Source organism: Coregonus clupeaformis, chromosome 28 (assembly GCF_020615455.1).
Source record: "Coregonus clupeaformis isolate EN_2021a chromosome 28, ASM2061545v1, whole genome shotgun sequence".
Taxonomy (NCBI): Eukaryota; Metazoa; Chordata; class Actinopteri; order Salmoniformes; family Salmonidae; genus Coregonus; species Coregonus clupeaformis.
Genome location: NC_059219.1, coordinates 134,174 through 151,832, shown reverse-complemented (window position 1 = coordinate 151,832; position 17,659 = coordinate 134,174). Strand labels below are relative to the sequence as shown.

Sequence of the window (17,659 nt, the reverse complement as noted above, 5' to 3'; positions counted from 1 at the left end):
GTGTCGGTGACAACGGATTAGACTGGGTACTACAGAGAATGGAGAGTTAAGCACTAACCTATTATCCTTCTCTCTCTCTCCCCCTCCCCCCCTCCTTGACAGGCCATTATAATAGTGGTTACAGTTGCCTTTGTCCAGGTAAGACCTCTTTATTTGCCTTCACTGTGGACTGTGTTAGTTTTCACAGGGAGTCAGTCAGTGTGTTTCTCTGCAGATGTCATGGTGTATTCTCAGAATACTAAGCCAGTTGCCTAATAGATCACAGTGGAACAGAACAGACGGCTGTGTGTGTGTGTGTGTGTGTGTGTGTGTGGCTCGTCTCCGTAGAGAGAACATTGGAAATGCATGGCTGTTCCATCATTTATGAGGGGCATGAAAACTGATCAAAGACATTCATAGAGAGTTGTTTCAGCCCTGCTCTCTGTTTCTCTGTAGGAATACCGCTCCGAGAAGTCCCTTGAAGAGCTGGGAAAACTTGTGCCTCCAGAATGCCACTGGTGAGAACTGCCTCTCTCAGCTCCAATGCTCTGTTATGTTTTTCTTACTCACCCATCACTAATTGTATCTACATATGGAATGACATTCTAACACAGTGGAAGCAGCTTAGGACCAACGTCACTCCCGTAGACTTAGTGCACACGTCCTGGGATAAAGAAAGTACTGGTACCGCCTGAAACAAGTGAAAAGGGGACATGGAGAAATTTATGTAATTTCCACTTCAAATATGATCCAGAGGGCCAGATTTGCACTTCAAACACAAGTCCCCCCCCTCCCCTCAAAATACTCACACACACACACACACTCTCTTCCATATCCCCAGGCTGTTACAAGCTGTTGCCCTTGGATACTGGTGGTGGAACTAGCATAGTGTAGGATAGCTTGCACACTGTAGCATTATGATGGTCATTGCCTGATTACAGCCTGGCTTGAAATTTCAATTCCCTCTTTTGTCTCTCTCTCCTCTCTCTCTGTCTCTTCTCGCGCTCTCTCGCTCTCCTTCTCACACAATCTCTGTCGCTCACACACACTCTCTCTCTATCCATATCTCTCTCGCTCTCTCTGTTTCTCTCTCTCTCGATCTCTCCCCCCCCCTCTCTCTCTCTAGTGTGAGGGAAGGACACCTGGAGCGCATGCTGGCTCGGGAGCTGGTCCCTGGAGACACTGTCTGTCTCTCTGTTGGGGAGAGAGTCCCGGCTGATCTACGACTCTTTGAGGTATATTATACACACACACCCGTTCAGAAGCTATAAAAAGATACCGTCGTCGTCACCCTTCCACTTAAACACAGATCTGGAAGGTGCCTAGATGTAATAAAGACTTCACTAGCTGTGGCTGGCCATAGTGAGCGACCCTTTCACCCCTCTCTCTCTCCCAGGCAACTGACCTATCAGTGGATGAGTCCAGTCTGACAGGAGAGACCACTCCCTGCTCCAAGTGCACGTCCCACCAGCCCACCAACAATGACATCACCTCCCGCAGCAATGTGTCCTTCATGGGAACCCTGGTGCGATGTGGCAAAGCCAAGGTACCACAATGTCACCATGATCCATCCCAACAGTTTACCAATAAGTGATGGAGCAGAACTTCTTGCTGGAAATTAAAGTTACAGATTGTGATTATAACGTCTTATATCATTGTGTAACCTTTTTGTTTTTGTCTTTATAGGGTATCGTCATAGGAACAGGAGAAAATTCTGAATTTGGAGAGGTTTTTAAGATGATGCAAGCAGAGGAAGCCCCTAAAACACCTTTACAGAAAAGCATGGACCTGCTTGGAAAACAGCTCTCGCTCTATTCCTTTGGAATCATAGGTAATTTATATTTTTTTGTTCTCGAACTTGCACTTGTTCTCGTGGTCATGTGTGGCTCAGTTAGTAGAGCATGGCGCTTGCAACGCCAGGACTAAGTCGCTTTGGATAAAAAGTGACTTAGTCTGCTTAATGGCATATACAGTATTATATATGGTATGTTTCCAAAGGCATTTTCTTGTTTACCTCTCCTAGAGGCATTTTCTATAGACTTATACTGTATGCTCCAAGACAGTTTATACTGTATATACAGGTATATTATATATTCAGTATACTCCAGTTCTCCCAAAGAATGTAGGAGGGGCGCTGCGACACCTTCTGGACTGGCTGCGCCACTATATAATCATAAAAAATTAAAATAATGATCTATTTTTTTTACTTTATTTGTTATCATTTAAGATTTTTTTTTTTAATCTAGATTGCAGGAAATGGCAGTTACAGGTGTTCAAAAACAAAGTACTCAGCAGCACCACCTTGTTACAGAATCCTGGGGAGAACCCTAACACTGTTAATGCTCCCAGCCAGTTAATACTGTATATATACTGTTAATGCTCCCAGCCAGTTAATACTGTATATATACAGTTAATGCTCCCAGCCAGTTAATACTGTATATATACTGTTAATGCTCCCAGCCAGTTAATACTGTCTATGTACTGTTAATGCTCCCAGACAGTTAATACTCTCTATATACAGTTAATGCTCCCAGCCAGTTAATACTGTATATATACTGTTAATGCTCCCAGCCAGTTAATACTGTATATATACTGTTAATGCTCCCAGCCAGTTAATACTGTATATGTACTGTTAATGCTCCCAGCCAGTTAATACTTTATATATACTGTTAATGCTCCCAGCCAGTTAATACTGTATATATACTGTTAATGCTCCCAGCCAGTTAATACTGTATATATACTGTTAATGCTCCCAGCCAGTTAATACTGTTTATGTACTGTTAATGCTCCCAGCCAGTTAATACTCTCTATATACAGTTAATGCTCCCAGCCAGTTAATACTGTATATATACTGTTAATGCTCCCAGCCAGTTAATACTGTCTATGTACTGTTAATGCTCCCAGCCAGTTAATACTCTCTATATACAGTTAATGCTCCCAGCCAGTTAATACTGTATATATACTGTTAATGCTCCCAGCCAGTTAATACTGTATATATACTGTTAATGCTCCCAGCCAGTTAATACTGTCTATGTACTGTTAATGCTCCCAGCCAGTTAATACTGTATATATACTGTTAATGCTCCCAGCCAGTTAATACTGTCTATATACAGTTAATGCTCCCAGCCAGTTAATACTGTATATATACTGTTAATGCTCCCAGCCAGTTAATACTGTCTATGTACTGTTAATGCTCCCAGCCAGTTAATACTGTATATATACTGTTAATGCTCCCAGCCAGTTAATACTGTCTATATACAGTTAATGCTCCCAGCCAGTTAATACTGTATATATACAGTTAATGCTCCCAGCCAGTTAATACTGTATATATACTGTTAATGCTCCCAGCCAGTTAATACTGTATATATACTGTTAATGCTCCCAGACAGTTAATACTCTCTATATACAGTTAATGCTCCCAGCCAGTTAATACTGTATATATACTGTTAATGCTCCCAGACAGTTAATACTCTCTATATACAGTTAATGCTCCCAGCCAGTTAATACTGTATATATACTGTTAATGCTCCCAGCCAGTTAATACTGTATATATACTGTTAATGCTTACAGCCAGTTAATACTCTCTATATACAGTTAATGCTCCCAGCCAGTTAATACTGTATATATACTGTTAATGCTCCCAGCCAGTTAATACTCTCTATATACAGTTAATGCTCCCAGCCAGTTAATACTGTATATATACTGTTAATGCTCCCAGCCAGTTAATACTGTATATATACTGTTAATGCTCCCAGCCAGTTAATACTGTATATATACTGTTAATGCTTACAGCCAGTTAATACTCTCTATATACAGTTAATGCTCCCAGCCAGTTAATACTGTATATATACTGTTAATGCTCCCAGCCAGTTAATACTCTCTATATACAGTTAATGCTCCCAGCCAGTTAATACTGTATATATACTGTTAATGCTCCCAGCCAGTTAATACTGTATATATACTGTTAATGCTTACAGCCAGTTAATACTGTATATATACTGTTAATGCTCCCAGCCAGTTAATACTGTATATATATACTGTTAATGCTCCCAGCCAGTTAATACTATCGATATACTGTTAATGCTCCCAGCCAGTTAATACTGTATATATACTGTTAATGATCCCAGCCAGTTAATACTGTATATATACTGTTAATGCTCCCAGCCAGTTAATACTGTATATATACTGTTAATGCTCCCAGCCAGTTAATACTGTATATATACTGTTAATGCTCCCAGCCAGTTAATACTATCGATATACTGTTAATGATCCCAGCCAGTTAATACTGTCTATATACTGTTAATGCTCCCAGACAGTTAATACTGTCTATATACTGTTAATGCCCCCAGCCAGTTAATACTGTCTATATACTGTTAATGCTCCAAGCCAGTACATGGCTAACCACCACAAATGAGTGTTGCCATGGGTTTCAGGGGTGATCATGCTGGTTGGTTGGCTCCAGGGGAAACGCTTATTAGACATGTTCACCATTGGTGTCAGGTAAGCCTCAATTTGTATATTCTATATATGCAAATAATACAGTGCTTTGTATAAATGATGTGTTGCCCTTGACAATGTTTCTGTCATTGTCAACATATCCCAATATGTGGGCATATTCTCTACCATAGACTAATAAACAGGATCAAGTTTAATCTAACAAAACAGTATGTTTAGTGTTCCCCAGGGCAGAATGCCATGTGAGGGTTGTGTGAGGGATCTTTTTGATAACACTAATTAATTTAGTGTGACATCTGAGTAGGTTAGCAGAGCATAATGGGGGTTTTATGGTTGTTGTCATGTGCCTGGTTACGGGGGTGAGCTCAGTAAGATAAGGGTTAAGGTTACACTTCCTGTCATGTCAGTGCATTTTGTTATTTTTTAAGTAAAAAAGCACTATGTATTGCAATCACACAATTGGTGCTATGTCATTGTGTTGATTTAGCAAAACAGTGAGTTCAGAGATTTTATCATTCCTTATCACTTCCCTTGCACCGTCAGTACCTTGGGGTGTGCAGAGAACCTTGCTCAACCTGTATTTACATTATTGTGAAGGTGTTCTTTGCTCACATCTTACTGGAAGGTGAAGTGAGGTGTTGTGAATGAAGTTGGTATGAATGCCAATGTACACTGTACTCTCTTCAAGTAAAGACTTAGCGGTTTTCCCGCGCTCTTCTCCTCTCTCTTCCACCCCTCCCCTCTCACCCCAGCCTGGCGGTGGCAGCCATCCCTGAGGGTCTACCCATCGTGGTGACGGTCACCTTGGCCCTGGGTGTGATGAGGATGGTCAAGAAGAGGGCCATCATCAAGAAGCTGCCCATCGTGGAGACACTTGGTAGGGTCTGGTGGATGTGAAATGAGCCGAGCTCTGCCTTAAGACTCAGTTTGGTGTGTGTGTATCTGGGTCTGTCTAGTTTAACTTCACCCCATCACTTCCTCCATCATCCAGGCTGCTGCAATGTCATCTGCTCAGACAAGACGGGGACTCTGACCAAGAACGAGATGACCGTCACTCACTTGTTCACCGCCGATGGACTACATGTTGAGGTACACTGTGTGTGAGGCTATTTCCTCCTGCCTAGTTGAGGGACTGTTATTTTGTCATCTGACAAGGTCATTACTGTAAATGAGAATGTGTTCACAGTCAATTTACCTGGTGAAATAAGGGTTTACCTCACAAAAATGTTTGGGGGGATGTTTGTTGATCTTCATTGTTTTTCTGTGACCTCCATGTTGTCCTCTCTGCCAGGTGACGGGCGTGGGTTACAACGGAGCCGGGGAGGTGTTACTGCATGGGGAGGAGATCCATGGCTTCTCCAACACCTCCGTCAGCAAGATTGTAGAGGTGAGAGAAACTGGGACAGATATGTGGTCGTTGGGGTAAATCTCAATAGTCTAAAGTGACTTCTTCTCCTTCATCTGCACTAATTTGATAATGCAGGATAGGCACAGAAAATGTGGTGAACTGTCCCTCTACGATGGCATGGGTAAAGGGATCTGGGCTACCATCTGTGATGTCATAACCTCTTGTCCTTCTGCTATCTTATAGGCTGGTTGTATATGCAACGACGCGGTCATCAGGAACAACACCCTGATGGGACGCCCCACTGAGGGGGCCCTCATCGCCCTGGCCATGAAGGTACACACACACACACATGCACACACACACACATACATGTATATACACATTACATTGCTAGCCGACGGCGTTAGCACCCTGGCTACAAAACAATAAGAACACACAGGGGTTATATGTGTGTCTGTGAGACCCCTTCAGATTATTAACACACAGGGGTTATATGTGTGTCTGTGAGACTCCTTCAGATTATTAACACACAGGGGTTATGTGTGTCTGTGAGACCCTTCAGATTATTAACACACAGGGGTTACATATGTGTCTGTGAGACCCCTTCAGATTATTAACACACAGGGGTTATACAGTGGGGAAAAAAAGTATTTAGTCAGCCACCAATTGTGCAAGTTCTCCCCCTTAAAAAGATGAGAGAGGCCTGTAATTTTCATCATAGGTACACGTCAACTATGACAGACAAATTGAGGAAAAAAAATCCAGAAAATCACATTGTAGGATTTTTAATGAATTTATTTGCAAGTTATGGTGGAAAATAAGTATTTGGTCACCTACAAACAAGCAAGATTTCTGGCTCTCACAGACCTGTAACTTCTTCTTTAAGAGGCTCCTCTGTCCTCCACTCGTTACCTGTATTAATGGCACCTGTTTGAACTTGTTATCAGTATAAAAGACACCTGTCCACAACCTCAAACAGTCACACTCCAAACTCCACTATGGCCAAGACCAAAGAGCTGTCAAAGGACACCAGAAACAAAATTGTAGACCTGCACCAGGCTGGGAAGACTGAATATGCAATAGGTAAGCAGCTTGGTTTGAAGAAATCAACTGTGGGAGCAATTATTAGGAAATGGAAGACATACAAGACCACTGATAATCTCCCTCGATCTGGGGCTCCACGCAAGATCTCACCCAGTGGGGTCAAAATGATCACAAGAACGGTGAGCAAAAATCCCAGAACCACACGGGGGACCTAGTGAATGACCTGCAGAGAGCTGGGACCAAAGTAACAAAGCCTACCATCAGTAACACACTACGCCGCCAGGGACTCAAATCCTGCAGTGCAAGACGTGTCCCCCTGCTTAAGCCAGTACATGTCCAGGCCCGTCTGAAGTTTGCTAGAGTGCATTTGGATGATCCAGAAGAGGATTGGGAGAATGTCATATGGTCAGATGAAACCAAAATATAACTTTTTGGTAAAAACTCAACTCGTCGTGTTTGGAGAAAAGAATGCTGAGTTGCATCCAAAGAACACCATACCTACTGTGAAGCATGGGGTGGAAACATCATGCTTTGGGGCTGTTTTTCTGCAAAGGGACCAGGACGACTGATCCGTGTAAAGAAAAGAATGAATGGGGCCATGTATCGTGAGATTTTGAGTGAAAACCTCCTTCCATCAGCAAGGGCATTGAAGATTAAACGTGGCTGGGTCTTTCAGCATGACAATGATCCCAAACACACCGCCCGGGCAACGAAGGAGTGGCTTCGTAAGAAGCATTTCAAGGTCCTGGAGTGGCCTAGCCAGTCTCCAGATCTCAACCCCATAGAAAATCTTTGGAGGGGAGTTGAAAGTCTGTGTTGCCCAGCGACAGCCCCAAAACATCACTGCTCTAGAGGAGATCTGCATGGAGGAATGGGCCAAAATACCAGCAACAGTGTGTGAAAACCTTGTGAAGACTTACAGAAAACGTTTGACCTGTGTCATTGCCAACAAAGGGTATATAACAAAGTATTGAGAAACTTTTGTTATTGACCAAATACTTATTTTCTACCATAATTTGCAAATAAATTCATGAAAAATCCTACAATGTGATTTTCTGGATTTTTTTTCTCTCATTTTGTCTGTCATAGTTGACGTGTACCTATGATGAAAATTACAGGCCTCTCTCATCTTTTTAAGTGGGAGAACTTGCACAATTGGTGGCTGACTAAATACTTTTTTTCCCCACTGTATGTGTGTCTGTGAGACTCCTTCAGATTATTAACACACAGGGGTTATGTGTGTCTGTGAGACCCTTCAGATTATTAACACACAGGGGTTATGTGTGTCTGTGAGACCCCTTCAGATTATTAACACACAGGGGTTATATGTGTGTCTGTGAGACCCTTCAGATTATTAACACACAGTATCATAGACAAACAGTAGACTGACAGGACCTAGTCTCATGCCCCGTGGGAGCGACTGCCTTGGTAACACTGTGTGACATGACAACGCTGTCGTAATTGCAATTGGAGACGGAAACTCTTGTGACGTGTGTGTGTGTGTACGTTTGCATATGGTTGTGTGTGTGTGTGAGACACTTCCAGACTCGGTTCGATGACTGTGTGTCACTAGCGAGAATACACACTCCCACGGGTCATGCACGGCTAAATTGGGCTGAGAAGATGTGACTAGAAAACGAACCAGTCCCTAGAGAGGGAGAAACCATCATGCAGATTCACACGCTCACTCTCTCTGGCACACACACACACACACACACACACACACACACACACACACAAAGGTGAACACAAGGCGGTCACCAACGTGTGTGTGTTTCCTGCAGATGGGTCTAGAAGGTCAGCAGCAGGAGTATGTACGTCTGGAGGAAAACCCTTTCAGTTCAGAACAGAAGTGGATGGCCGTCCGCTGTGTCCACCGCACTCAGCAGGTCAGCCCAGAGCACCAACATCCTTATGCCTTTCCACATTCACTGCACTGTCTCCTCTATGTAACATGTACACACGCAAATAACCATTATATCTGTAGTAGTGTTGTCCTATGAGGTTCAGTGCAATGAGTGTATCATGGTGTTTTCTCTCCTTGGTGATGTGTTGTTACCTCAGGACCAGCCAGGTGTGTATTACATGAAGGGGGCTTATGAGCAGGTCATCCGCTTCTGTAGCTACTATCACAGCAGAGGTGCAACACTACCTCTCAACCACCAGCAGAGGGAGCTCTACCAGCAGCAGAAGAGTTACATGGGATCTTCAGGCCTCAGAGGTAAAGTGGGGTTGGAGGTGGAAGTGGCCAGTGTCATTGGCACGATTCCAAGAAACGCCTTATTTTCGCTAAAGTAACAACAACGTAATCTTCTGTCTTGTTTTCCGCCGCAGTTCTGGCGTTTGCGTCGGGTTCGGAGATGGGCAACCTGTCGTTCCTGGGCCTGGTGGGCATCATCGATCCGCCCAGGTCAGGGGTCAAAGAGGCTGTGGGAACTCTCATTAGCTCAGGAGTGGCCATCAAGATGATCACTGGAGACTCCCAGGAGACCGCTGTGTCCATAGGTGAGGACCACTTTGTTTTCCTCTCTATCTACATCTCTTTCTCCCTCTTGTAACTTGTAATCTCCCTTTTGTAATCTCCCTCTTGTAACTTGTAATCTCCTTCTTGTAACTTGTAATCTCTCTCTTGTAACCTCTGAGAGAAGTTTCTGCATAAAATATATGATGAAATGGGGATGCAATGTCTGACCGTGCGTGTGTGTATGTGTGTCCTTGTGTGTCCTCAGCGGGCCGTCTGGGAATCTACACCAAGGGCTCTCAGTCTCTGTCTGGAGAGGAGGTGGACCAGATGGACCTCCAACAGCTGTCTCAGATAGTGCCCAGGGTAGGAACATATCAACACACGCAGGCTCTAATACACCGTGACTCTTTCTCTGACTCACACACAATCCTTTAAATAGTACAGAGTGTATCGTCTTCACATAGCCCACATAGTAGTTGTCCTTAGTGGACAAATAAAGTTGTTTGAATTAAATTGAATGTAGAGGTGAAAGAAACACACACCTGCTTAGGCGAGGTGCTGGCTAGCGGAGTAGAACACACACAAAAAAAGGAAAGTATATAGATATTTTTAGTGTTTTAGGGGGTAGATCAGCTTTAATATTGCAGATAGATTGAAGCTTCCATTAATGTAATTGTCTGCATCTCTTCCAATCCCCCATATATAATTTTTGCAAATATACACATACATATGTACATATAAATACATATATATGCATATCTTTAAAAAAAAATATATATATATATATGGCTAGTATTAATATACCCTGATGAAGACAGCTTGTCTGTCGAAACGTTGGTTATTAAATTATTGCATCTGAGCTCCTAGAGCAGGGTTCCCAACTGGCGGCCCGTGGGCCGGTGGTTTTATTTGGCCCCCCAAGTTTTCTGAGCAAAAAATAAATAAATAATTGTTGAATTTTCATTGTTGGACATAAAAAACTGTAAAAACACCAGGAAATCAGCTCCAAGTGATTTTAATTTGGGAAATCTGTTCCCAAGTATTTCCACTCATAATAGAAAGGCGTGATCATATACAAATGTAAGCAAGGTTTGAAATTATTATGTTTTAGTCCAATATTATATATGTTTGGGCTTCTTGCAGTCAATTTGCAGTCTACAAATTATTTGTAATTATGTTCCGGCCCCCTGACCATCCGCTCAAGAAATAAAACAACCCCCGGCTGAGTCTAGTTGATGATCCCTGTCCTAGAGTGTGCGGCTCTCTTATTTTTATTTTATGTACTTTTTTTATTGAATTGAATACCTTTATTGCGTTCACATACAGAGAAACCCTCACGCTGCTCTTGCTGTTATCACTTATTTATATTGAAGCTCACATGTCGGCCTCTTGGCCTTCGTCAGAGCTTTTATTAAATGTTTGTTATCAAGCTGTAAAACACTCCAACACAGGGCTGTGTTAACAGGGTGATGTCTAACAGGGCTGGGTTAACGGGGTGATGTCTAACGGGGTGATGTCTAACGGGGTGATGTCTAACGGGGTGATGTCTAACGGGGTGATGTCTACCAGGGCAGGGTTAACAGGGTGATGTCTACCAGGGCAGGGTTAACAGGGTGATGTTTCTGCCTCCTCCAGATAGTGGTGTTCTACCGGGCCAGCCCCAGACACAAGCTGAAGATAGTCAAGGTGAGTGGCCCCGGCCAAGTGTCAGCCAGCTGGCATGAGATTGTGTGAGTGCCCGTTCTGCGTAGGCAGCGCCTGGCCTGGCAGCATGTGGCTCCAAAGGCCTGGGAAGTCTCTGGCAACTCCCACCACAATTTCTCACATTCAGTCACGGGGAAGTGTCTACGGTATACCTAGTGGTTTTCCAGTCACTAGTGTTACGAGTGCTAGAGAAGAAAATCACACAATTATTAGAAAATACACTCCATAAAATAGCCAATTTCAACTCCCTTTAATCTCAAGGAATGACTTCAATCAAGATCAAGGAACTTGATTCATTAACTAAAAACTGTTGTGTTCTTTCAGGAGTTTAATTCATGACTATAATTTGGATTTATTACAAGGATTGACTGTTCTATCTCCTCGCTCCCTCTCTCATTCCAGTCTCTCCAGAACATTGGTGCCGTGGTGGCGATGACAGGTGATGGTGTGAATGATGCTGTAGCGCTGAAAGCAGCAGACATCGGCGTTGCCATGGGCCAGACGGGCACTGACGTGTGTAAAGAGGCAGCAGACATGATCCTAGTGGACGATGACTTCCAGACCATCTTGTGAGGAAACTTTTTAAACAGTTTGCAGTAACACTTTATATATAAAGTGTTACCCAGTTAGTAAACTCAATGGGCCTTCAAAGCCATCATGGTTTCTAGAAATGTGTCTTTGCTAGGATACCAAAATGAGTTAATATTTCTGTCATAATGTTTCGTCCTTTAGGTCTGCCATCGAGGAAGGGAAAGGAATTTACAACAACATTAAAAACTTTGTCCGCTTCCAGCTGAGCACGTGAGTGGTGGAGAGCTAACTTTTTGATAAATAGATTCCTTGAAAAAATGGAATATGGGCCAATTTCTTGTACAGTGAGAGAAAAAAGTATTTGATCCCCTGCTGATTTTGTACATTTGCCCACTGACAAAGAAATGATCAGTTTATAATTTTAATGGGAGGTTTATATGAACAGTGAGAGACAGAATAACAACAAAACAATCCAGAAAAACGCATGTCAAAAATGTTATAAATTGATTTGCATTTTAATGAGGGAAATAAGTATTTGACCCCTCTGCAAAACATGACTTAGTACTTGGTGGCAAAACCCTTGTTGGCAATCACAGAGGTCAGACGTTTCTTGTAGTTGGCCACCAGGTTTGCACACATCTCAGGAGGGATTTTGTTCCACTCTTCTTTGCAGATCTTCTCCAAGTCATTAAGGTTTCGAGGCTGACGTTTGGCAACTCTAACCTTCAGCTCCCTCCACAGATTTTCTATGGGATTAAGGTCTGGAGACTGGCTAGGCCACTCCAGGAACTTAATGTGCTACTTCTTGAGCCACTCCTTTGTTGCTTTGGCCGTATGTTTTGGGTCATTGTCATGCTGGAATACTTATCCACAACCCATTTTCAATGCCCTGGCTGAGGGAAGGAGGTTCTCACCCAAGATTTGACGGTACATGGCCCAGTCCATCGTCCCTTTGATGCGGTGAAGTTGTCCTGTCCCCTTAGCAGAAAAACACCCCCAAAGCATAATGTTTCCACCTCCATGTTTGACGTGGGGATGGTGTTCTTGGGGTCATAGGCAGCATTCCTCCTCCTCCAAACACGGCGAGTTGAGTTGATATCAAAGAACTCAATTTTGGTCTCATCTGACCACAACACTTTCACCCAGTTCTCCTCTGAATCATTCAGATGTTCATTGGCAAACTTCAGACGGGCATGTATATGTGCTTTCTTGAACAGGGGGACCTTGCGGGCGCTGCAGGATTTCAGTCATTCACGGCGTAGTGTGTTACCAATTGTTTTCTTGGTGACTTTGGTCTCAGCTGCCTTGAGATCATTGACAAGATCCTCCTGTGTAGTTCTGGGCTAATTCCTCACCGTTCTCATGATCATTGCAACTCCACGAGGTGAGATCTTGCATGGAGCCCCAGGCCGAGGGAGATTGACAGTTTTTTTGTGTTTCTTCCATTTGCGAATAATCGCACCAACTGTTGTCACCTTCTCACCAAGCTGCTTGGCGATGGTCTTGTAGCCCATTCCAGCCTTGTGTAGGTCTACAATCTTGTCCCTGACATCCTTGGAGAGCTCTTTGGTCTTGGCCATGGTGGAGAGTTTGGAATCTGATTGATTGATTGCTTCTGTGGACAGGTTTCTTTTATACAGGTAACAAGCTGAGATTAGGAGCACTCCCATTAAGAGTGTGCTCCTAATCTCAGCTCGTTACCTGTATAAAAGTCACCTGGGAGCCAGAAATCTTTCTGATTGAGAGGGGGTCAAATACTTATTTCCCTCATTAAAATGCAAATCAATTTATAATATTTTTGACATGCGTTTTTCTGGAATTTTTTGTTGTTATTCTGTCTCTCACTGTTCAAATAAACCTACCATTAAAAGTATAGACTGATAATTTCTTTGTCAGTGGGCAAACGTACAAAATCAGCAGGGGATCAAATACTTTTTTCCCTCACTGTAAATATTATAAAATTGGCATTATTGTGTTTCCTAGGAGCATCGCAGCGCTCACCCTCATCTCCCTGGCAACGCTGATGAACTTCCCCAACCCTCTGAACGCCATGCAGATCCTGTGGATCAACATCATCATGGACGGACCTCCCGCTCAGAGGTGACACCCCACAAAGCATTATGGGAAATGTAGTCTTTTGTCATGGAAATGGTCTGCTTTCAGTTTCACAAGATTGTATATAATAAATCATTTTAAGAATTTGGTGTCATTTAAGAATTTAGTGGGTGCTTATGTTTGTCCTGTTTCACACATGTACAAGTTTGTATTATACGCTTGTGTGAAATGGAAATACGTTTTTTGCATATCCCAACCATGGGACAGTGGGATCACGGCCAGGGTCAGCCATTATCAATGGTGACCCTGGAGCAATTAGGGCACATCGACAGATTTTTTCACCTTGTCAGCTCGGGGAGTCGAACTAGCGAGCTTTCGCTTACTGGCCCAAATCTCTAAGTACTAGGCTACCTGCCGCTTTTATATTTAAATCCACCAAATTTAAAGTCGCAATTACTGATGCTTTGTGTAAAAAATAGTTAATGGTAATTACCGTAGATGGAAATCCATGTAATCCTCTGTCATCCTTAGTCTGGGAGTGGAGCCAGTGGATAAGGATGTGATCCGGAAGCCTCCAAGAAACGTGCGGGACAGCATCCTCACACGCGGTCTGCTCGTCAAGGTGCTGGTGTCGGCACTCGTCATCGTATGCGGCACCCTGTTCGTCTTCTGGAGAGAGGCAAGTAGTAATCATAGTAGTGTTCTTCATCATTCACCAGCATGACCAAACTTCTGTCAAATCAATATTATTACTGGTCTGTTATAATCAGACTGTGTATTGCATTTTGTTTTTGTGTTCATAAGATATATTTTTTGTTTGTTTATTGGTCTACTATGTACTGTAATTACGAGGTCTACTATTTACTGTAATTACGTGGTCTACTATGTACTGTCATTTCATTGTCTACTATGTACTGTAATTACCTGGCCTACTATGTACTGTAATTACGTGGTCTACTATGTACTGTAACTACGTGGTCTACTATGTACTGTAATTACGTGGTCTACTATGTACTGTAACTACGTGGTTTCCTGATTTGCTTTTGATGCGGGACATGTGGGTTGAGAGTAAAGTAATACATCCATGAGCACAGAAAAGAAAAACCCAATGATCATTTTTAATAGTGAATCCAAGCCAATCCCTACCTATTTCCTGTATCAGTTGACTCATATTTCCATCAATGTGTTTGTATCTCATCCTCTCAGCTTCAGGACAACCTGATCACTCCCAGAGACACCACCATGACCTTCACCTGCTTTGTGTTCTTCGACATGTTCAACGCACTCAGCTCACGCTCACAGGTGGGTACACTGCTGTGCCCTATACAAGGATGAAGGATCTGAAAGATTGGTGGGCAGAAACATGTCACCTAGGATCTGTTGTTGATTCATATGCTTGATGATGACTTTCTCTCTCTCTCTCTCCCCATCTCTCTGTCAGACTCGTATGGTCCATGAGATGGGCCTGTGCAGTAACAAGATGTTCTGCTACGCGGTGCTGGGTTCCATCATGGGCCAGCTGGCGGTCATCTACTTCCCTCCACTGCAGAGTGTCTTCCAGACAGAGAGCCTCAGCATCTTTGGTAAGAAAGACATGTTAGCCCACTGAGCTAAAGATTAAACCTAAGCCTTCAGGGCCCATATTCATAAAGTGTCTCAGAAGAGTTCTGATCTAGGATCAGTTTAGCCTTTTATATCATAATAATAATTTGAGGGGTGCTTATATTTGTCCTGTTACAGTGTGAAATGGAAATGTGTTTCTTGCATATCCCAACTCCCCCTGAGACATCCACAGGGAGGAGGATCACGGCCAAGGTCACCATTGTACAGCGCCCCCGGGAGCAATTAGTTAAGTACCTTGCTCAAGGGCACAGCGACAGATTTTTCACCTTGTCGACTCCGGTATTCAAACCCTCGACCTTTCGGTTACCGGCCCTACGTTCTAACCTCTAGGCTACCTGCCGCCCTAATGAATGGACGGGGGTGGGGGACCTGATCCTACGTCAGCTCTCCTGTTCTGAGACGGGCCCTGGTCTGTTAGTGATGGGGGTGATGGTTTATATGTGCTGTAGTAACAGTCCGTCCCTTCTTCCATTCCAGACCTGCTGTTCCTGGTGGGCCTCACGTCCTCTGTCTGCGTGGTCTCTGAGGCCATAAAGTGGATCGAGAGGTGGAGAGGAGTGAGGGAGAGGAGAACCACAGTGGCTGAAGAAGACTCCTTCCACGATGTATGACGCACATTGCGTTCTGTGTAACGGAGTAGATAGCGGCGAGGAGGGGGCGGGGCTGGGTTGTTTGCAGTTGGGGGGGGGGTTATGCAATGGTTATTTGGTCTGAACACAGGGACTGGAGAGGAAAGTCAAACAGTCGTTGTTCCTCGCTGGCATTCACTGTTCAGTCATGGATTGGAAGTGGGCGAAGAGGATCTCACCCCTAGAGTGCCCCCCTGCCCTCCCCAGTGAGAAGCGTTGGCGTGCTGCTTTGAGACTGAACCATCCTCCTGGAACTCAGGGGGGGCTTTATTCATGAGACATTGTAACTGTTGTTCATATGGCAACTATTCATGTCTATGGTGTCATGATCTGAGAGGACAATGTCACTGCTCGTAGATCAGCTACTCACGTCTAGGTGTTAAGACCAATTAAGGACAGCATAATTGTTCGTAGAGCAACTTCATGTCTTGGGGTTCATGAACATAAAAGGAATTTTGTAACGGTTCTTTTCTTATCTCTCATCACCTTGTTTGGAGTGCAGGTAGCTGACCATAGCTTTGTGGAAGTCTAGAGATGTTACTTTCATGCATTCCAGCTTTTCAAGCTCGTAGCAATCTCACCATCAACTAAGGCTTGATAATTGTGAGCATACTTTTGTTTTGTTTTGATATAGACTTTAGGAAGAGTTGACCACTAAACCTTGTGATTTTGGTGGTTGAATATAATTAATTTTCTTCAAAAGATAGATATAAGTTTTGTTTGGTTTTTCTCACAGAGGAGGACAGATGGCTTTCATTTGATACCATTCTGGCTATCTATTTAGTTTCCCCTGGAGGCACTCTGTGTTTTGGACCAACACACCGCAGTTTCTTTTTCCAGTGAGCAAGCAGTACTAAACAGTTAATTTTCTCCCAGTCCCCACCCTCCCAGCCACTGTCTTTCGCCCCAACATCTTTCACTTGCCCTGTATCTAACCTACATAATTTTTTCCATTTGGGGAATTAACTGTTTGCCTGGAATGAAAGGCACAGAGGTATTTAGTCCAGTGCTGTCAAAAACATTGTCATGTGTTTAATATTTATTTTCACACTATGAGGTTGGAATAATACTGTGAAATTGTGAAAATTATGATAATGCCCTTTTCGTGTAAGATCTGTTTGAAAAAGCCACCTGAAATTTCAGCCTGTTTTGGTGGGATGGAGTTTTGGCCTGCCTGGTGACATGCCAATAACAGCTGGTTTTCAGTTTCCCCCTCCCCACTCAGACCACTCCTAGACAGTCCTAGCAAAATATTTGCTTGAGGAAATTGCTCTAGCTAAGAAGCTATTTTTGTTTCTTTTTGACCATTTTTTTATTGAAGACAGTCACAGTAAAGTACTCAATTGTTACCCAGAAATGATTTGATATTGAGATAAAAACGGCTGCATTGGCCCTTTTTAATATTCTGCCTCTATTTTACACACTGTAATTTAAGTGCAAATATTTATCTCCATGACAACCATTTACTGTACATGCACTGTTCATACATGTTGCTTGTGTTTTGGGTCAAAAGTGGCCATTTTAAGCACATTTTTCTCTTCATGCTCTTTCCAGGAGCCTCTGAGGCCTTGTTTTGGTACAGCTAGACATTCCTGGGTTGTATTTCACAATGCAGAATTGATCAATTAACAAGCTTGTTTTGATAATCATTTACATTAGATATAATCGAATTCCCAGGTTTATAAAGACTGGTTCAGTTGATTATGATTATTTGAGTATTGAGTCATACCCATTCCAGGTTTATTTCTTTATGAACCAGGAGATGGAGTTGTTTAGCATTTTTAGGACAGGTAGCTAATTCATTGATGTTGCTTTCTGAATTAGTTT

The 17,659-nt window shown here is 43.1% G+C and overlaps 1 protein-coding gene across 1 annotated transcript in view; it reads left to right on the top strand.

Moving 5' to 3' along the window:
- LOC123482117 (calcium-transporting ATPase type 2C member 1-like) overlaps positions 1-15,856 on the top strand; it is a 49,922-nt gene extending 34,066 nt beyond the window's left edge. Inside the window, exons 5-26 of the mRNA XM_045208450.1 lie at positions 103-138; positions 436-497; positions 1,106-1,214; positions 1,376-1,525; positions 1,666-1,810; positions 4,413-4,479; positions 5,187-5,311; positions 5,426-5,523; positions 5,726-5,821; positions 6,026-6,115; positions 8,611-8,715; positions 8,891-9,047; positions 9,161-9,331; positions 9,556-9,653; positions 10,926-10,976; positions 11,397-11,563; positions 11,727-11,795; positions 13,509-13,625; positions 14,112-14,259; positions 14,787-14,882; positions 15,022-15,163; positions 15,681-15,856. Coding sequence (XP_045064385.1) covers positions 103-138; positions 436-497; positions 1,106-1,214; positions 1,376-1,525; positions 1,666-1,810; positions 4,413-4,479; positions 5,187-5,311; positions 5,426-5,523; positions 5,726-5,821; positions 6,026-6,115; positions 8,611-8,715; positions 8,891-9,047; positions 9,161-9,331; positions 9,556-9,653; positions 10,926-10,976; positions 11,397-11,563; positions 11,727-11,795; positions 13,509-13,625; positions 14,112-14,259; positions 14,787-14,882; positions 15,022-15,163; positions 15,681-15,814 — 2,433 coding nt within the window. The 3' untranslated portion in view covers positions 15,815-15,856. The remainder of the gene's footprint in view (positions 1-102; positions 139-435; positions 498-1,105; positions 1,215-1,375; positions 1,526-1,665; positions 1,811-4,412; positions 4,480-5,186; positions 5,312-5,425; positions 5,524-5,725; positions 5,822-6,025; positions 6,116-8,610; positions 8,716-8,890; positions 9,048-9,160; positions 9,332-9,555; positions 9,654-10,925; positions 10,977-11,396; positions 11,564-11,726; positions 11,796-13,508; positions 13,626-14,111; positions 14,260-14,786; positions 14,883-15,021; positions 15,164-15,680) is intronic.
- Positions 15,857-17,659: the final 1,803 nt, after the last annotated feature.